This window comes from Callorhinus ursinus, unplaced genomic scaffold, assembly GCF_003265705.2.
Source record: "Callorhinus ursinus isolate GAN/ISIS: 27379988/994484 unplaced genomic scaffold, GSC_fseal_2.0 scaffold19, whole genome shotgun sequence".
Classification (NCBI taxonomy): domain Eukaryota; kingdom Metazoa; phylum Chordata; class Mammalia; order Carnivora; family Otariidae; genus Callorhinus; species Callorhinus ursinus.
The window spans coordinates 1,357,194-1,376,252 of record NW_027397081.1 but is presented as its reverse complement, the minus strand read 5'-3'; the positions used below and the strand labels follow the sequence as shown (position 1 = coordinate 1,376,252).

At 39.0% G+C, this 19,059-nt stretch overlaps 1 protein-coding gene across 4 annotated transcripts in view; it reads right to left on the bottom strand.

Moving 5' to 3' along the window:
* The window catches only part of DYNC2H1 (dynein cytoplasmic 2 heavy chain 1), a 376,065-nt gene that overhangs the window by 342,534 nt on the left and 14,472 nt on the right, over positions 1-19,059 (bottom strand). For 3 of the 4 annotated variants that reach the window (XM_025893745.2, XM_073903659.1, XM_073903658.1), the window contains exons 12-21: positions 16,793-16,988; positions 13,197-13,292; positions 9,992-10,144; positions 9,323-9,421; positions 8,174-8,313; positions 7,866-8,094; positions 6,880-7,007; positions 3,566-3,681; positions 2,788-2,915; positions 630-779 (exon numbers count right to left, since the gene is read on the bottom strand). In XM_025893745.2, the coding sequence (XP_025749530.1) occupies positions 630-779; positions 2,788-2,915; positions 3,566-3,681; positions 6,880-7,007; positions 7,866-8,094; positions 8,174-8,313; positions 9,323-9,421; positions 9,992-10,144; positions 13,197-13,292; positions 16,793-16,988 (1,435 nt within the window). The remainder of the gene's footprint in view (positions 1-629; positions 780-2,787; positions 2,916-3,565; positions 3,682-6,879; positions 7,008-7,865; positions 8,095-8,173; positions 8,314-9,322; positions 9,422-9,991; positions 10,145-13,196; positions 13,293-16,792; positions 16,989-19,059) is intronic. The other variant, XM_025893740.2, reaches the window with a different exon arrangement.

Sequence of the window (19,059 nt, the reverse complement as noted above, 5' to 3'; positions counted from 1 at the left end):
TCATATTTTATTTCTAACATTTTCTATTTAGAGGTGAATAAACACCAATACCAATTTTTCAAAAGATTGTTTTCAATTATTGATTTCAAGTACAATAAAATTTTGATTTCAAAATTAGACCATAAATATTCAGCAACAGGAGATATACTGCAAGCATCATCATTAAAAAATCATTCATGTTATTAGCAGCTTCCACCACAACTCTCAACAAAGTTGATGTGATAAAAGATTTGACCAATGACTAGAGCTGTCCCACACGAGCATACAGCTGCTTAATTAAGGGGGCGTGTCCCGGTCACCCACGCCAAACAGTAAGTTCAGTCAATGGGACGTAAGTACAAGAGCTGTGTATAGCTACCAGGTTGTCCCTTAAAAGACGCCATACGTAGTAGGCAAACAAATTCGCTCATAAGAAAAACTGAAAATAATACGACATACATTCTTTGTATGGCAGGAAGCAAATCAACTATGTGAAATGTTTTACTACATGGAAGTGCTGAGGAGGCCAATTTCATCAGCAATATAAAATTCTTATCTACCTGAACTGTAACGGAATAAAGATAAGCAAGAGATCTTAAGTGAGAAAAAATCAAGTTTCCATTTTAAGAAAATGACTAACAGGTTCTTACCTGATCTTTAATCATAAGTTGGTGACTTTGCATCATCAACTCAAATTTATCCCACTTAGCTTTCAGATTGCTAATTGTTTCCAAACCTCCACCTGCCACAGTTCGTAAAAGTCTGTTTTTATCTTCAGCTTCTTGGAATAAGGGCAAAATCTAAAGGTTGACGAAGTAACACGTAAAAAACCAATTTTATCAAATTTCTTAAGGTTCATTTATTCTTATTTGTTCCATGACTAGCTTTTTTAAAATCAAGATTTCTGCTTTGAAATGGTTTGTTAAATTCCTGGATATGAAGCTCCTAATACTAACTTATTATTATATGCAAACCCAGCTAAGGCCGTCTAACATGAGGGTAAAAAAGGATCATAAAGGTGCTCTACAGACTGAGTGACACCGTGAATCAATAAGGACAATGCTACGGTGCTATTCAAGGCAGAGTTCTCACTATAGCAGTTCTACTCATAAGAAAATACTAAAAGGGCTTCTAAAAGAACTAAGATTAGGGATTATCTAAAAGCAGAAATAAACTACATTATTCTACTCAACAGAGAGGAAAAGTCATGAAGATCCTTAAGAAAAAGACAACTGAAAACATGGAATCGAGCCATTCTGCACTAGGACACTCGGTAGAAGAGAAAGAAGAAAGTAAGGCTCTAATTTCCCACATGTGAACAGGACTCAGATGAGCCTGAAAAGACAGGATGACAGTCTCCTAGTCAGCCTGCCCCCACTCCTCCTCCATCCAATCCGCACGGCAACAGAGAGACATAAAACACAATTCTGTAACATCCTGCTGCTTAGAGCCCAGCAAAGACTGCCCAGCATCAACAGGATCAACCCTGAAGTCCTGATGTAGCTCATGTGCCAGAGATCTTGTCTAGCTCTTCCTGCCTCATGTGGTGCCCTAGCATGTGACATCCATGTCTTTTCTCCTCGTTTCTGTGTCTTCCCTCCCACTTCACTCTCCGTCTCCTCTGTACTTCCTCTTACACTTCAACTCTAAATTTTGGGATGTTCTACCCTGCTCCCACAGCCTCCTTTGTCTGCTATCAACCCATGGTCTAGTCCATCCCATGGCTTCGCACTTCATGCACATAAAGATGGCGTTCAAGTTTTCATCTCTAGTCTTTATTCTACGTTCCCCATTCCTCATTCAACTTCCATCTCATATCTCAATCCCCACCACCTCCAAAATCCCAACATCTTCCTCTTCCAGTCATTCCCATTCGTAGTAAATGATACCAGTAGCTTCCCAGCTGCTCAAGCCAAACTTCTAGGAGACACACTCATTCCTCTTTCTCTAACCCCCCTCTGTGTTACACCGTGAAAGTATATTATTTCACTTACCTCTGAACTATCTTTATAATTTCAAGTCTATCACACAGGAGGGACACATAAAAGTTTCCTGACTTGAATTATTTCTCTTCCTTCTTCTAAACAGTTAAAATCATCCATAATATAACCACTCTATTATATGTGTGTGTGTATGTGTACTGTGTGTGCGGGAAGGGGGTGTGTAGTCCTAAATTCAGCTCTAACCTCACACTTCAGCATCCTAAAGTTACAACCCTGGAAGTAACAGCATGAATTATTTAAGTAAAGTCTTACTCTAACACGGCACATCATAAAACCAACTGTAAGTACTCCTGAAGACAGTAATAAATAGGACTGTTACTGTCTCACTGCACCAACGTAACACCAAGAGTCCAATCATGAGCTGACCAACTGGACCAGATAATACATACTCTCTTGCAATACTGAAATCATATGATATTTCTATTTTTTTAAAGATTTTATTTATTTATTTGAGAGAGAGAGAATGAGAGATAAAGAGCACAAGAGGGAAGAGGGTCAGAGGGAGAAGCAGACTCCCCGCTGAGCAGGGAGCCCGATGTGGGGCTCGATCCCGGGACTCCAGGATCATGACCTGAGCCCAAGGCAGTCACTTAACCAACTGAGCCACCCAGGTGCCCTGATATTTCTAAATAGTCACATAATATTACCTAACTGAAACATCTCAACAATGAATCATGGAACACTACATCAAAAACTAATGATGTAATGTATGGTGACTAACATAACATAATAAAATAAAATTTAAAAAAAGAAACATCTCCAGTACAGTTCAAATAAATTGATAACTTTACTTTGCAATCCTCACCTCTGGTTTCCGTTCTTGTAGCTTACTATATTGTAAATTTGCATCGCCTATCTCCTCCACAGACTGGGGCATAACTGTTAAAACTTCCATAGCCTCAGTAACAAATGTATCAATTTCATGTAGGTGAGCTGAATTAAGTGATATTGAAACAGAATGTTATTATCACCAAAAAGATTCCATTGCATCATTTTAAAAATAAAGAGTTAAGTTAGAAGTCATCACTACATAGCATACATTAAATCTTAAATTTTTATTTGCTCATACAACGAAATTTTAAAATACAGAATAAGCAAAGAAATTTCTCGTCATGGAAGTTTAGCTGTTTCACATTATACCTCAAAATTCTGAGGAAGTTAAAATGTACTCATTATTAGTAAATTTTGCTCAAAATTGGTAACTTTTCCAGTCTTTTAGATAATATGTTAACACATCTCAGTTTAATGGAAAAAGAAACAATGTGGAATTTTGGAAAACAGTAGTAATTTGAAAGAAGGAATACGTTCTAGCAGAATTACCTACCTTTCTCAGTAACATATACAACAAACTGATACTTGCTCATATGGTAAATAGTAAAAATGCCTTCCATTTTTAGACCTCTTAAGAGTTGGATATGGACTTTCCTACTTTATTAAAATTATCATTTTAAGAACACTTCATTTCATAATACTTTCTAGGTTGGTTGATTTTAATCATCACTGGGATTTACATTTCTAATTATCAAAGTGTATGCCTTTATGTATAAAATTAAATTAAAATAAAAATTAAAGAGTATCTTTACCCTGGATGGACTTCTTCAAAGAAAGAACAAGCGTATCAAATAGCTTCTGGATGAGATCATCAATCACAGTCTTCACAGGGTTACAATTAATATTTAAACAATCTACCTTGACCGCACTGAAAAATGCCAATGGACATACTTTGACATGAAAAAGACTTATTAGAGGAAAAGAGTCTTGTTGTAACGATTTTAGCACACATTTCAGAAAGTATTACTGTGATCTTTAAGCACATTTAGATTTCATTTAGTAAAAATGCTTTCCACGTACTATTACGAAGTTTTCATTAAACAATGATTTTGTTATAATACTACAGTTTTTTAGAGTCTCACATGAATATATTTAAATATTTACAAGCCCTTTACTTGTCACAGTGTGCAATGTACTTATCTGAATATAACATGAATTCACTATTCTGCAGTCATATACAAACAATAATGATAAGGGAAAGAAAACAAAGACAGGGGAATATAGATTATTAAGGCACTAAGATAATAAAACAGTAAGATATTACTTTATACCGATCAAATTAACAAAAATGTAATTGTTATGAATTACATTTTTGTAATTCAAGTATGAATTGTTAATTCATATCTTCAATTGTGTGGGGAAACAGAACTCTCAGAACCGCTGGTCAGAGTATAAAACCATGAACTTTTGTGAGAAGCAATTTAGCCATATATCAAGTAATTTTAAAATAGGCATATTCTTTGTCTTATTAACTTCACCTTTAGAATTTATCCTAAGGAAATTTCCAGAGCATATTCCAAGATTTATATACAAGTATCTTCTTCAAAGCATCAATTATAATAGAGAAAAATTAGAAACAAGTTAAATACAAAAATGGCTAAATAAATTATTATATATCCATACAATTAAAAATCAAGTTTTTTGAGGACTAGGTAATAACAAGACAAAATACTAAAGATTAAATAACAAGATACAGTAAAACCCAAATTTTTATGTACTAATATATCTAAAACGTCAAGTATTCAGAGCAATTTCTATATTTTAAAAAATTTATAAAGCAAATGTACTGTTTTAATGATTGGAAAAAAGGCATTCATTTTTTAAGAACACTAACTGTTTGCACGGTATCCTTCATGCAAATTGTAATGTTCTAAGTAAAGAGAAGTTGAACCAGACTTGTTCCTCTGAGGAAATTTCATATTTATCTTAAACTACGCAAAGTTAAGAGAGGGCTGGAAATTATGTCACAGAGATTAGTTAGAAAGCTACTCATTCTTTTTGAAGCACAGAGCCAGGTGACATTTTAGACAGCAAATTACATGAGCTAAATACTCACTTCTATTATAAAAACATAATTTTCCCTTAAAGCTTTATTTATTCTCTGTCACCCACTAACTGCAAAAGTTTAAACTCCAGGTCTTCACCAGCAAAACAGAAGAGCCAATTTGCTTAATACATGAAATTTTATATAATTATTGAAACTGTGACACATAAAATGTCAAGATTTCTAATACCTGATAAGAAGAGATGGTTTTAGTAAACCTGAGAAATTAATTATACCATAGTTTGCTAATGAATTAACATAAAGTGGTCTGAGTGCAGCAGAGTTGTACCCACGGACTACAGAATCCCATGGACAGACTGAATTTACCTTTCACTCGAAAATATTGGTAACATGAAAATGAGGGTCCCTTCAGCCGTAGATAGGATGGCATTGCCCTAGACAGTCTAGCCCAAAACCATATCCTTCCTATTGCATCCAAAACACAACATGAGAATATCACTTTTCTAATCTCATAGCATATTTCTAAGAAGTCCCCATGAATTACTATCTGTGTGTGTGTAAATGCGTATTTGAGCTTACATGAACTCATGTTAATTTATTAGCAAGAAATAGCAAACTGGAAAAAAGGAATGAAGGACAGGCATTCTTTTTGTTTTATTTAGCTTTGGCGGGCAAACTAGGAAAGCTGTCTACACTGAAGGACAGACAGATTGTACTGACAACAGCAGAGGTCTGTGAGCAGGCAAACAGAATGAGCAAGCCTGGATTCAGAGAGTACCCGACAGAGAAGAGAAACCTCAAACACAAACATTACACACCCATATTAATGGCATATCATTACCTAAATCATCTCAGCTCAAACTCACAGGTCATGAATCCCTTCTCCATTCCTCACCCCTCATCTTTCCCAAAGATAAGACCTCATAATACCTCAAGGTATTTGACAATATTTCATAGTATTTCCTCCTCCCCATTTTGAGTACCAACAACTTAATTCAGTTAATTATTGCGGTCTTCTGGGTGATGACAGACTAACCTCTCTTCCTCCATGATCTATTTCTTCCACCATACAACTCATAAGTTCCAGATTAACATCCCTAACGTACAGGTACTGACAACAGTTTTGTCTAGAAATCTTCAATAGCTAACCACTCTAATATGAAGGAAATCCAAATTCCCTATCTTAGAATGGAAAACTCTCCCAAATCTGTTCCTTAATTACCCCTTTTCAGGAACATCCCCTCTAGTTCCTAATAAAACATTTATTCATCAAATTCTCCATTAACCAAATTCTTATTTTCAGCATATAAATCCCTCTCCTGGAAATCTCTGCTTGAACCTTCAATTCTCATTTCTAGCTGTCAAAATTCTAGTTCAAGGGGCGCCTGGGTGGCTCAGTCGGTGAGCGTCTGCCTTCGGCTCAGGTCATGATCCCAGGGTCCTGGGATTGGGCCCCGCATGGGGCTCCCTGCTCTGCGGGAAGCCTGCTTCTCCCTCTCCCACTCCCCCTGCTGGTGTTCCCTCTCTCACTGTGTCTCTCTCTGTCAAATAAATAAATAAAATCTTTAAAAAAAATAAAAAAATAAAATGGATTGAACAGACTATTCCACCTGGTACTAATAATAACAATTAATAGTAACTAACATGATGGGAGAGCTACCTTCTTGAGCAGCTGGGTAGGATGTGCCCCGCAGAGGGCCTCCGGCACAGTTAAGGGCAACACCCAGATGCAGCACCGTGTTGGGGGACTGCCAGGGCATATTCCGAAAGGAAGCAGAGCAACACAAAACCGGAGTCAGATGTGTGAGCCACGTGCCAAGTCTGTGTACAAGCCTCTCCCCCAGTCTACTCTATCCAGCTAGGTCCCAGCCAGCAGAACCTCTAGAGAAAACTTTCTTTAGTCTCAGCAACGTCCAACTCTGATGATACTCAAGTGTCATAGCTGAGCTTTAAAAGAGGTAAGAAGGTGACCGGACTTCAACACCACCAAGGGAGGAGTACCCTTCCCGTCTCGTGGCGGAAACTGCTACGGTACATAAATACGACTCTAACTTCCAATACCTTGGAAGTCGCTCTACTTCTTTCCCTTTTATTTTCAGTGCTTTAAAATTTCTCTCCCAATCATGGACAGTAGAAAGATGCTTTTCCACTAGAGCTTCCATATCAACTTGCCCAATTACGATCCATTCCTATTTAAAGAATGAAAAACATTACTAGTAAAGAAACAGTACTAATGTATTAACATTTAAAAGCTTAGGGTCCAACTATTAACACTGTTAAAAACGGACAAATGTAAGGTATTCATGTAAATTTTAACTTAAGTATGCAAATAAAGCCATTACTGCAGAGCCTAAAGAATGAACAGAGGAAAAAAACTATTTAATATAAAAAAGTACTGTCATCATAAAACTTTTCTTAAGAGATCGCAAAAACCGTTTTTTTAAGATTCTCTTCTCAAATCTGATGTATACACAGACTCAGTTTGGCAAAGGCAACACTCCAAATCTGAAAGTATCCAGATCCAGTCAATTCTAGAAACCTAAACTACAGAAGAAGCATCACAAAGGCAGTTAAGAAACTGGCTGAATTCTCAGTCATCCATCTCCGGAGCAACACAAACGGTGAATGACCAAGGAATGCAGCTGGGGAGTATCCCTGAAGGGCTGGTAGGATTCACTCAAACAACAGTCAAAAGTTACATCATCTTAATGACGTTGCTTCACTCCAAGCTTTGCTCCCCAACCAAAGAAAAGGATATATTTTCCTAAGAGGAATTAAAATTGACATGACAGAATCCTGTCCCATTCCATGTTGATGCAACAACTAGTTTCTCAATTTTCAAATAGTCAAAGACAAAAAAAATCTTAGTATAACTTTTTTCTTATCTATGGTATAAATGTAGGTTATGTAAGAATCCTCAACTCTTGACTCTCTGCCTTGCCATTTTTATATTATGACACACAAGATAAGCTGTAGATTGCACACTTAGTACTAATTCAACCAACCAGATGAAATGTTATAATAACAGAAAATTACATGTTCCATACCTTATGTTGCTGTAAAACAGCTGATAATCTCCTAAATAGATCTTCAGCTTTGCTGAAAATAGTCAAAAATCCACTTGCATTTCTATCAATCATAACAGAAAAAATAGACTCATCGCCGGCCTCACCCACTCCCTTAAACTGATTGGGAATGCCGATGAACCTCTTCATTTCTCTGTAATATTTAGCCCGGATTTCTTCAAAAGGAGGCCTGAACTGTAACCGTCCCTGTCTAAAAACAAGTAAATAACTTTAAAGTGGAGGTGTCAGAAAACCGCAGACTGTGAATGAACCCAGGCCTCCCCTCTTACTTGTAGGTCAGGTCCACGCTGATCTCCGGCAGGTTCTCACTGAGGGCCTCCAGGCCCATCTGGTACTGATGCTCCAGAGCTTTGTACAGCTGGTGGTCCCAGTGCTGCTTCCATGCACACATGTCACTCGCCTGGAACCCCTGACACGGGTTAGTCACAGCTTTTACTTAAAAACCAGGTAGTAGAAGGCGGTTTCCATTTAAAGTTTATATCACAAAATAAAATTATGAGCAAAAACCAAAACCAAACCCCTCATTCTCAACGTCTTCCAGCACACAACTCCGTGGCTGCTACGTGTGGCGGAGCAGCTCACAGATCAGACATGGACGTCTCTAGGCTCCTCGACACTACACTAAAGCTCGGCAAAACTTGAAACATCGAATTAATGCCAAATGGATTTTACATGTGGACTGTATTTTATGATGCTAAAAAAAATACAGTAACAGAAGCTGGTTTATTTTATGAACTTGGTCCTCTTTCTAAAATTCCCATCAAGTACAGCTCTTCTCTTCCCTTTCCACTCCCTAAATACTCCATTGCACATTTTTAAGAAAATGATAAATTTAAAATATAAGGATGCTCAGGACAGTTTATACACTCTTTTGCATCCACATAACCATAAATAACTTGATCCTAATACTTTTTGTTTTTTCTTCAAGATCTGAGGAACTGAGAAATGCATGTACTTGTGCGGGACACCAAACTCATACTCAGCTAAGATCCCAGTACCACCGACCATGCAGCGGGCCCTGTGCTAACCACTCTCATATACATCATCTCCTATCAAGATGTGCACAGAACTGAAATTTTACCCAAAAAAAGGGAAAACATACTGAAAGCTATTTCAATTATCAGGCTTCTGCCTAAACTCAGCTTTGTGTTCTATGGATGTCACGATCACCTAAAAGCAAACTAAGGAATGATAAAATTTAAGCACCAAGTCAGAGAAAATACAGAGTCTGCACTGAGAAATTTGACATTTCATAAGACACATGGAAACTCCTTTTTTATTTATTGCCAATTTGTGGTCTTTGCATGTAATTCAGAATTCTAAATTAGGAATTCATTAAAGATTTTTCATCAATTTACAGATTCACATTCTGAAAAGGTGATATTCGAAGTGTAGACACCAAGTAAAGCATACTTCACCTGAGCTTCTACACTGGCTAAGCCAGTTCTCAATTCTTGTAATCCATCTTTCCAACGCTGTTGCTGCCGAAGCAGATCAATATTCATAAGAACTACCACCTGTTAAAATTAAAGCATAATAGTCTCAAATTATCCCTGGAAAAACAGTAACTTTTCAGTGGAAAAACCTGACAGACAGCACCTTAACCAAGTGATCAAATTAACTCAACCTATAATAAGACACATGAAGACCTGACTGACGCCCCCACAAAGACAAAACAGCAACACCATTGGATTTCTGTCAAAACTGCATCACCCCAATCTGATGAGAAAACATGGAGAGGCAGTCCATAAACAACTACCAATATCAAGGTCATGAAACAAAGGAAAGCCTGAGGAGGAGGGGCCTGCAGAGCGTCCGGGACTCAATGCAAGGTAGGATCCTGAAAAGGACATGGGCGAGGAAGCTGGAAAATTCAAAGCCGTCTTCCCCAGTTTTGATAAACGCACTACGGTGATACAAGTTGCTAACAACAGAGGAAGTCGAATGGTAAGTGTGAACTTTATACTATTTCTGCAACTTTAAGTCTGTTAGGTAATTAGACTTCCAAATAAAAAGTATTTAAGATCATATCCCAATTGTCACTTAAATAATACTAGTCAGAGTCTATCCAACACTATAAAACATACCTTCTCACAAAACGTAGTGTGCCATTTTCTCAGTTTTCTATTTTCAGTGGCAAGTCGCTGAGCAGCATTTTGGAGTTTTTGGATGTAGCCTTCTAATTCTTTAGGATTATCCCAAGTAATCTGTGACTTTCCCCCACTTCCTGCTTTTGAATTCTAAAGTACAACAAACATCATTTAGCATTTAAATGCATTTCTCTTTTCCTAAAGACTCCACAGACATCTTAAGTCCAGTTATCCCTAACACTGATCTGCAATAAAAAAGCATATAGTAATTTTTCCTTTTTATAAATGGTAAGGCAGTCTAGCAAAATTGACTAGCTCCATCCTTTCCAAGTTCTCCTCTTATAGCGAAACAACCCTAGATGACAGTACACACACACACACAGAAGGAGCCGAGGAAGACAGACAACCTGGAGGCCTGGGGAACTGAGCAAACACAGTCGCACGCTTCTTTTCTGTCTCCCAAATATGCAGGACGGGCCAGGGGACAAGCCTCCACCCTGGAGCTACCTCCAGGAATGAAAACACACACACACACACACACACACACACACACACACACACCCCCCAAGAAGCCTGGTCCCTCTAGCCAGTGGACTAGGAAAACAGTGGCCTAACAAAAGAAAACATTTTTAGCAAACCTGCCCTACTCTGGCCAAACATGGATAGAAAAACCACCACTCTGCAGAGAGCCAACCTTCTTCCATCCATCGCTTGTCCAAAGCAGGCCGTGCTCCAAGTCCCCCGCCAAGGTAACGCTGGTGGGGCTGAAGAGCCAGTGGGGCCTCCCCCCGCCGCCCCCACTCTGCTGCAACAGAGCCGCGAGCTAGCCCCGTGCTTCCTCGCAGCCATATTTACAGGGCTCAGGAAGGAACTGAGGGGCGACAGGGCACTGCGAGCTGCCGGCGAGGCCAGAGGGGACACTGAGCTCCTGCTCCCGTCGTCAGAGGCAGCGCAAGGCGATGCTTCACCATCATCGGCATGGTATCTGCAGGGCCCAGCAGAACACCGAGCACACACACTCACCCAGTCCTCACGCTACAGTTCACTTTTTCAGAGAGAAACAATGTGCTACACAGAAGGGACCACCAACTCAACCCGCAGTGAATCCCCAGCTAAGACCACGCAGCCAGGAACACATGGAACCACATTCTTCAAGTGCTGAAGGACCTGCCAACCATGAATTTTGTACCTGGTAAAACATCCTTCAGGAAAGAGGGGGAATAAAAACATTCTCAGAAAAGAAAAACCAGGAGAATTTGTCTCCAGCAAACCTGCTCTTAAAGCCTGGCCAAAGGCGGTCCTCTCAGAACTTCAAAAAGCAAAGGAAAACACGGGGATGAGGAAAATAAACTGTCCTTCTTCTCGTGAATTTCTTAAATCCTATTTGATGACTGAAGCAAAAACTACAACCCCATGTGAGTGTAGAGGATACTACACACTTAGGACAAATACTAAAAACTAGGGCTGGATGCAGGAGACCCTCAATCAATAGCTGAAAAATGAATGAAACTAACAAGGATAATAAATCCAACAGAATCCTCTGTGGAACAGCTGAAAAAGCATTTGCCTAGTAATTACCACACACGACTTCCTGCTGTATTACTAGAGATTATGAAGTTAGTTAAACTAGAGGCCCTGCTCTCCAATCCAGTGAGCGGCCAGGGGATCAGAAAGAACCTCCATGTTCTTTGTCCTTAGTTTCTATCTACTCTTCAGTCTCATTTAACAGATGCTAAATGCAATTATTTACTTCTCACAACCCAATTTCTCATAGAAATATCAACAGATGCTACTTTGAATATACTGATTAGAGAAGAAAAAGTTCTAAAGGTATATAATTAAACATTATCTATTAGGTGAAAAATAAAATCTTACCCCATTTCCAAAAGTACACTTGTAAATATGCCCAGAAAAAAAGTTTAAAGGATATATACCAGACTATTAACAATGGCCATCCCTTGGTGGTACAATTTTAAAACAATTTTTTTTTCTGTCAGTGTTTTTTTTTTTTTTACTTTCCATTATAAAGTCATATTGAGCTTTGGCAATAAAAAACATGTTTTTAATAAAATTTATGAGTTATGTGCCTTGTAGTAAATGTTCAGCCTGAGATCTAGTGTGCGGAACAAAGTCAGCGGAGCAGGTCTGCACGCTATCCCTCCAAAGGCCTGCTTCCAAGACAGACCCTCAGCTGGCACCTAGGAGCACACCCCCCAGCCCTGCTCACGTTTACCACCGGCTCACTGCACCGAAACAACATGGTTTACACTGAACACCATGTTGAGATCCCCTCTTGGGAACCTGGAATTTTAGTACATGTTAGGTAGAAGATGCCTCCATGTCCAGTTCCCAGTAAACGCCCGGGCACCGAGTCGCTAATGGTCTTCCCAGTAAGACACCACTTCACACTTATTACAACTTGTTGCTGGGGGGGGGGGGGGGTTGGAGGAGGGGTGGTGAAGAATGCCCTGTGTGACTCCACTGGGAGGGACTCTTGAGAGCTTGCGCCTGGTTTCCCCGGGACCTCACCCTCATGTACCTTTCCCTGAGCTGACTATGCGCTGCATCCTCTTGCTGTGACAGATAATAAATTAGCTGTGGGGGCAACTATACCCTGAGTCCTATCAGTCCTCCTAGAAAATCACATAACCTGGGGGTAGTCTTAAGGAAGATCACAACTAGCAATCCACTTTAAATAAAACAAGAAGAAAAGGGTATATTCCTCTTCTTATTTTTTTTTAAATTTTATGTTTAAGACTAAAAATATAGATTTCAAAAAGCCACCAGTCACATAGTAACAGTTTAAAAACTATTGTAGGTTTTTCTAATGCCGAATGGGTTAGATACACCACACAGACAAAAAAATGAATATCAAATTATAAAATCAGGAGATGATGGAAAAGCACTCAAGACTCTGGTATATAAGGACCTCACACTTCAGTGAATAAGTAAATATAATAGCACAACAACTGTATACTATAAATATGAAATCAAACGATCAAACTCAGCACCTACAATGTGAAACACTGTAACCATTTAAATCTACAGTTGGAAAAACGTTACTTGTTAAGAGTGAAGGAAGTCATTGGGAAACAAAACAAAGCCTTAGATCAATGTTAAGTGGAAGGGTATACTAAAAAACCAAAAAAAGGAGCACCTCACATGTAAATTCTAATTCTAACAACACAGAAAGTCCATTTACCTTAATTATCTGTTCAAATGCTAACGCAGACTGTAGCATCATTGGTCTCTGACTTTGAATCATTTGTTGATCAATAGAATTGTAAAAATGTGCCACCTACAAAGTAAAAGTCCAATTAGCAATAAATAATAAATAACACTTAATTTTTCATTTGTTTTCATTTTTAATTGAGTGGAAATATTAACTCTTCTCATGCTAAGATTAAAAAAAATATTTTTCATCTCTAATATAGCATTATGCATGTATTAATATACGTAGTCAACAATTATGTGTTGAGTTCCTATAATTTGCCAAATCATGTCCCGGGGCTGATTAAACAAAGACCATAAAACCCAGTCCCTGCAATCAAGAAGTTCACAATATCAAGGGAAATACAGAGGAAACCAGTAAAGCATGCTAAAAACTGAACCCTTCATTCTTACAACTCTCCAAACCTGCTCCTTCCTTTCTCAGTACATAACACGTAATTTATTTATTTCTCAGACCAAAACAACTTTGAGTTGTCCTTCACTTTTCTTTCACATCCCACATCAATGGTGTCTACTGACTACACTCTTAAACATGTATTAAACCCAGCCATGTCGCCCACCTCCATGGGTCCCACACCAGTCCAAGCAGCCTCGTCTCTTGACAAGACCAGTGCCTGTTTCCAGTCATGGCTTCCTACTGTCTTCTCAAAGCATTCAAAGAAGCCAGAATGGTCCTTCCTTAAACAGAAATCATACCATACCTGTGCCCACTCAAAAACTTCCAATGACTCCCCAGTGCATTTGAGAAAATCCAAAATCCCAAAACTGTTACCTAAAATCTCCCAATGGCTTCCCAATACAGTCAGGAATAAAATCCAAACCCAAGACCCACGGCCCTCCCCCAGCACCAACATCTCACATCAACTGGCCGTCAGCCACACCACAAACCTTCAGTGCAGGGCAGCCATGCGGGCCTCCCTGCTGCATCTCTAAGCCACCGAGTCTTGCCTCAGGAACTCGGCATGGCATCTGCTCCCTGCACACACGTCTTCCCCCAGACGCCTGTGTGGTTCTGCTGCCACTCTGTCGCTCCTCTTCTCGATGTTATAGCCTTCACCAGGGCCTACCCTGACCACTCTGTATCTTCCCTGTGTTTTCTTTTTCTTCAGAGTACTCACCACTACCTAAAACTACCTCCCTGTGTGTTTGCCACCTCCCAAATTAGAATGACAGCTTCAGGAACAGTGTCTAGCAAGAGAAGGCGCTCAGTGTTACATGAATTAATCAGTGAATCAAAGAACAGAAGTAGCTACAAGGTACCGTGATGAACAAAAGAGACCACTGTCAACTCTGTCAGAGGAAAAGGAGAAGTTCAGGGAAGTGGATCAAGTGGACACCATGGCGTGAGTCTAAGGAGTCTACAAAGACCGTCTTTTAATCTTTGTATCTTTGTAATCTCACAAAATTCTTAGCCCAGAGTATGTGCTTAAAAAATATGTCCTCATGGGGGCGCCTGGGTGTCTCAGTCGGCTTAGCATCCCACTCTTCATTCCAGCTCAAGTCACAGTCTCAGGGTCGTGAGATCGAGCTCCGCAGCAGGCTCAGGTGCTGGGTGTGGAGCCTAATTCAGATCCTCCCTCTGCCCCTCCCACCCATCTCTCTCTGGCTCAGGAAAAAAAAAAAATCCTAACTGATTTTATAGAGTCCTCTTCTTTCCACTAGTACATATGAAAATCTGCTTATTTGGTGGAGAACATCCACTGTACTATTTTGCAGCACAACAGTAGTCCAAGAAGAAGCCTAATCAGAAAAACTAGAAGCAAAAGAATACATACCCTTACAGCAATCTGGCCGCACTACAATCTAACCAACTCCTACTTCGCCCTCCCTACGCTAGCTGCATACCTGCTCATCAGTAAAGGTTTACGTAAATAGATTTCCCTGGGGAAAGACAAATACTATATGGTCATTCCTTCACCGTTTGAGTTCCTATTGCATCACACTAAATACAGAGGATACAAAAGTGAGCCTCTCTGCTTTTAAGGATGCAGTCCCTCTACGTGAAATGCTCACCCACCCTCCCCTTTGTGCTCCTGAGACAATATACATATACCCTTCCAGTCTCACACCGAACAGCATTCCCCTGGAAGGATTTAGCTGATACTCCCTCTACCCTCACCCAGCAAATAACTGAAAATTCCCACCTCTATGCTTTCATAGCACTTACAAAAATCTCTAATAAAATACTCATAATAAATTAAATATTTTACCAATTTTTCAAATATCTGTCACCAGTATATAACTATAATGGAATAAATATGGGCTTTGGGGTCAGATTTGGTATCAAACCCTAGCTACATAACTTATTAGCCGTGTAGCATCAGAAAAGCTATGTTACGAATCTGATCCCCAATTAGATCACTGAAAAATAGGGGGTGGGGGGTTGAATGGAAATAACATAAATCATCTATCTTCCAGAAGCCCTGATATTTAATGAGAACTCAATGTTTACTTTGCTCTCGCTGCTAGACCAGTGGTTCTCAACCATGGCTGATTTGCACCTACGGGGACATTTGGCAACGACTGGAGATACTTCTGATTGTCAGGAGCAGACAGGTGCTACTGGCCAGGGATGCTGCTAAACATCCTACAACGCACAGGACAGTCCCCAGGAAAAACTGGTCCAAGATGTCAACAGTGCCAAGGCTGAGAACCCTGTGCCAGAATATGATAGCAGTATATTCACTTTTATATCCCCACTACGCTGTGCTTGACAGTGCAGGTGCTCAAGGAATCTTTGCTGAAAGAATAAATGACAGGCCGAGATCCACAAGACACTGCCCCTGCCTCTAAGATACTACTCCTGCTCGCCACGGTCTATTAATCCAGTGAAAACAAAAGATGAAAAAAATCCAGTACTCCCTAAAGCGTTCAAGAGTGATGTGCACACTGCATACAGAATAGGGAACATCAGCTAAAGAAGGACACACAAGAAATGACTTATGAGTGGGGAATTAAAGGACTTTGAGTTTTCTAATAAGAGGGGACAGAGATCCGTGCATGGAGACACATTCAGAGGGTAGGGAGTGGAAGCCATAGCTGGTTAGGTTAGTTAGAGCATGATTAAGAAGGGCCTTGCGTTCTGCCCTAAGGAGACAGACAGTGTGGCCATAATAGCTGGTTCTAAACAGAAAAATGACATGATGGCAAAATGGTAAACAGCTAGACCCATGAAATGGCGAAAAATAGTGACCAGCCCATCAGCCTGGTAATTCTCTAAGAATCTGCCCCTCGAAGGCAAGCAAAGGACAGAGGGCCCTTTGACTAGAAGGTCCTTGAAGATCCATGCATACAACACGAAAGAAAAAGGAAAAAAGGAGAAATAACAGTCTATTTTTCCAAATGCTTTTAGAATGAACAACAATAACAATCATATCACAAATTAATGAATTCCTATATAGATTTGCAAAGCAAATTTTGTAATGTAGTCATTTAGCAAACCTTAATTTCCAAAGACTTGTGCTATTCTGTTAGCCTAAAAAACTCAAATTTAGAAGACGAACCCCTTAAAATATTGTAATGTAATGAACTCAGAACAGTCATATATTCAAAAATATAATGTCATACTTGTTTAAGAATAATTGCTTGCTTGCAGAATTTCTGTGCAATGTTTGCAACTTGCTGTATTTTGGCAGGAATAACAAAGCCAAGTGCAGAGAGCTGACGAACTTCTCTAAGAAGAATCACCAACCGATCTGAATAATGCACTCTTAATGATCCGTCATTAGGATCCAATTCCATAATTCGACTATTAGCCTCGATACTACAAGATAAAATAACTTTTTAAAATTCATGTTCTCACTCTTTTGACAGACGAAAAACGCAACAGTTTTTACAACTTTTCTGTAAATATAAAATTAACTCAAAGTAAAAAAAATTTTAATTATAGTTTTCAAGCAATCTTATTTTCACATAGTATCACACAATTCAGATCTTGGTAATAAACTGCAATATCCAAAATACACCATCACATTAATATTTCAACCAAGCAGTTTTTGAAATCAGTAAAATCAATCTCTTAGCCTTCCACTCAGACTCAAAACTGGCATCATATTCACCATAAAGAGAAAAGGTTTTGGTTCATTTTCCAAAGGATACCTTAAGTATTTCTTGAGTCAGCCTACTTGGTTATTTAATGTGTTTATTAAAGGATCAATGATAAAGAACATCAAAATGGTAGGAGGAGATATATTCAAATGTTTCATTCCTCTACTTTTGTTTCTCTAAGAGCTGTCCTTCATGTTTCTTGTAAATGTTACAATAGCAATTTTTAAATCAGGGCACTCGAGTCAGCATGATTGTGAAAATACTGAGCTAAATTAATCAAGAAGTGGGGCGCCTGGGTGGCTCAGTCGTTAGGCGTCTGCCTTCGGCTCAGGTCACGATCCCGGGGTCCTGGGATCGAGCCCCGCATCGGGCTCCCTGCTCCGTGGGAAGCCTGCTTCTCCCTCTCCCTCTCCCCCTGCTTGTGTTCCCTCTCTCGCTGTTTCTCTCTCTGTCAAATAAATAAAATCTTTTTTAAAAAATTAATTAATTAATTAATTAATCAGTCAAGAAGTATTATAGTTTCATGACTTCCCTTTCAGGATCATGTTTACATAATGCTTATTCCTTCAAATCACTTTCACAATTAAGAAAACGTAGGTCTTAGAAAGTAAGCTACTGAAAAGCAAAGAACAAAACTATCCCACCCATCTATCAACACATATAATAAAGCAGAATAAAAAATAGGCACTTCAAAGTGGCTTAGAATAATGATGTAGCCTCAACGTTCCTATAACAGAACAGATAGCCTGTCAGAAAAAAATTTTTTTAAAGATTTTATTTATTTGAGAGAGAGAATGAGAGAGAGAGAGAGAGTGCGCGAGCGAGCATGAGAGGGGGTTGGGTCAGAGGGAGAAGCAGACTCCCTGCAGAAAATTTTAATGGTGATTTTCTTTGCCTTTATTTGAAACTAATCTTCAAAACTACTTTCTACATACCAGCATATCCTGAAATATATTCTAAAACATGCTGATTCTATGCAACAATAAAGGGTTTTGCCCAGGAAAAAAAAGCAGGAGTCCAAGTATTTCATTGCCAACTGGGAAACACTGGGTTGAACAGCATTCAACAGACTTCTTTAGAGAAGGTCTCAATCCCTTGGCATGCTGTCACAGAGTGGATCTCCACCAGAGCTGCAGTGATAGAAGTGTCAACATTTCCCAAAATTAGTTGACTAAAGAACTCTTCTTTTAGGTCTGGCGTATCTATCATATTTTAGGTTGACAGTAGGAGGGGAAAGAGTTCAATGGCATAAGGTTAGAATCATTACACCCCAGCACCTTTCGGTTCTTCTCTTCTTCCTCCACATCCAAAATGCAAGGTAAGGGAAAAAAACTATTTATTCAGTTTAAGAAGCTACCCCTTGTGGCCTAATTATTCTTTGTAGCAGTGTAGGTAAAATAAACAGAATTTCATATTATGGACAAAGCAACAAAAGTTACTTTTTTGAAAAGTAACAAGTTTCTAAAAACTACAACATGACTAGTTTCTGAAAGTACAGTAATATACCAAGGAAAGTTTACCTGACCAAAGAAACAATGGTTTTTCCAGATCATCCATTTTAAATGTGCATTAAAATAATTAGGTTAACCAATTAAATTAGGTTCAATATCGCTCAGTAAGTGTTTAGCAAACCCTTACCCTACGGTGGGCACCAAAGTAGTATTTCATGAAGAGATTACTTCCCACCTCAAGGAGCTTAAAATAATGAAATTTTATAGCTTACAGTGTATCCCTGTAAATAATATTAATGTAAAAAGGTTACATAAATATTGTAACACATAAATAAA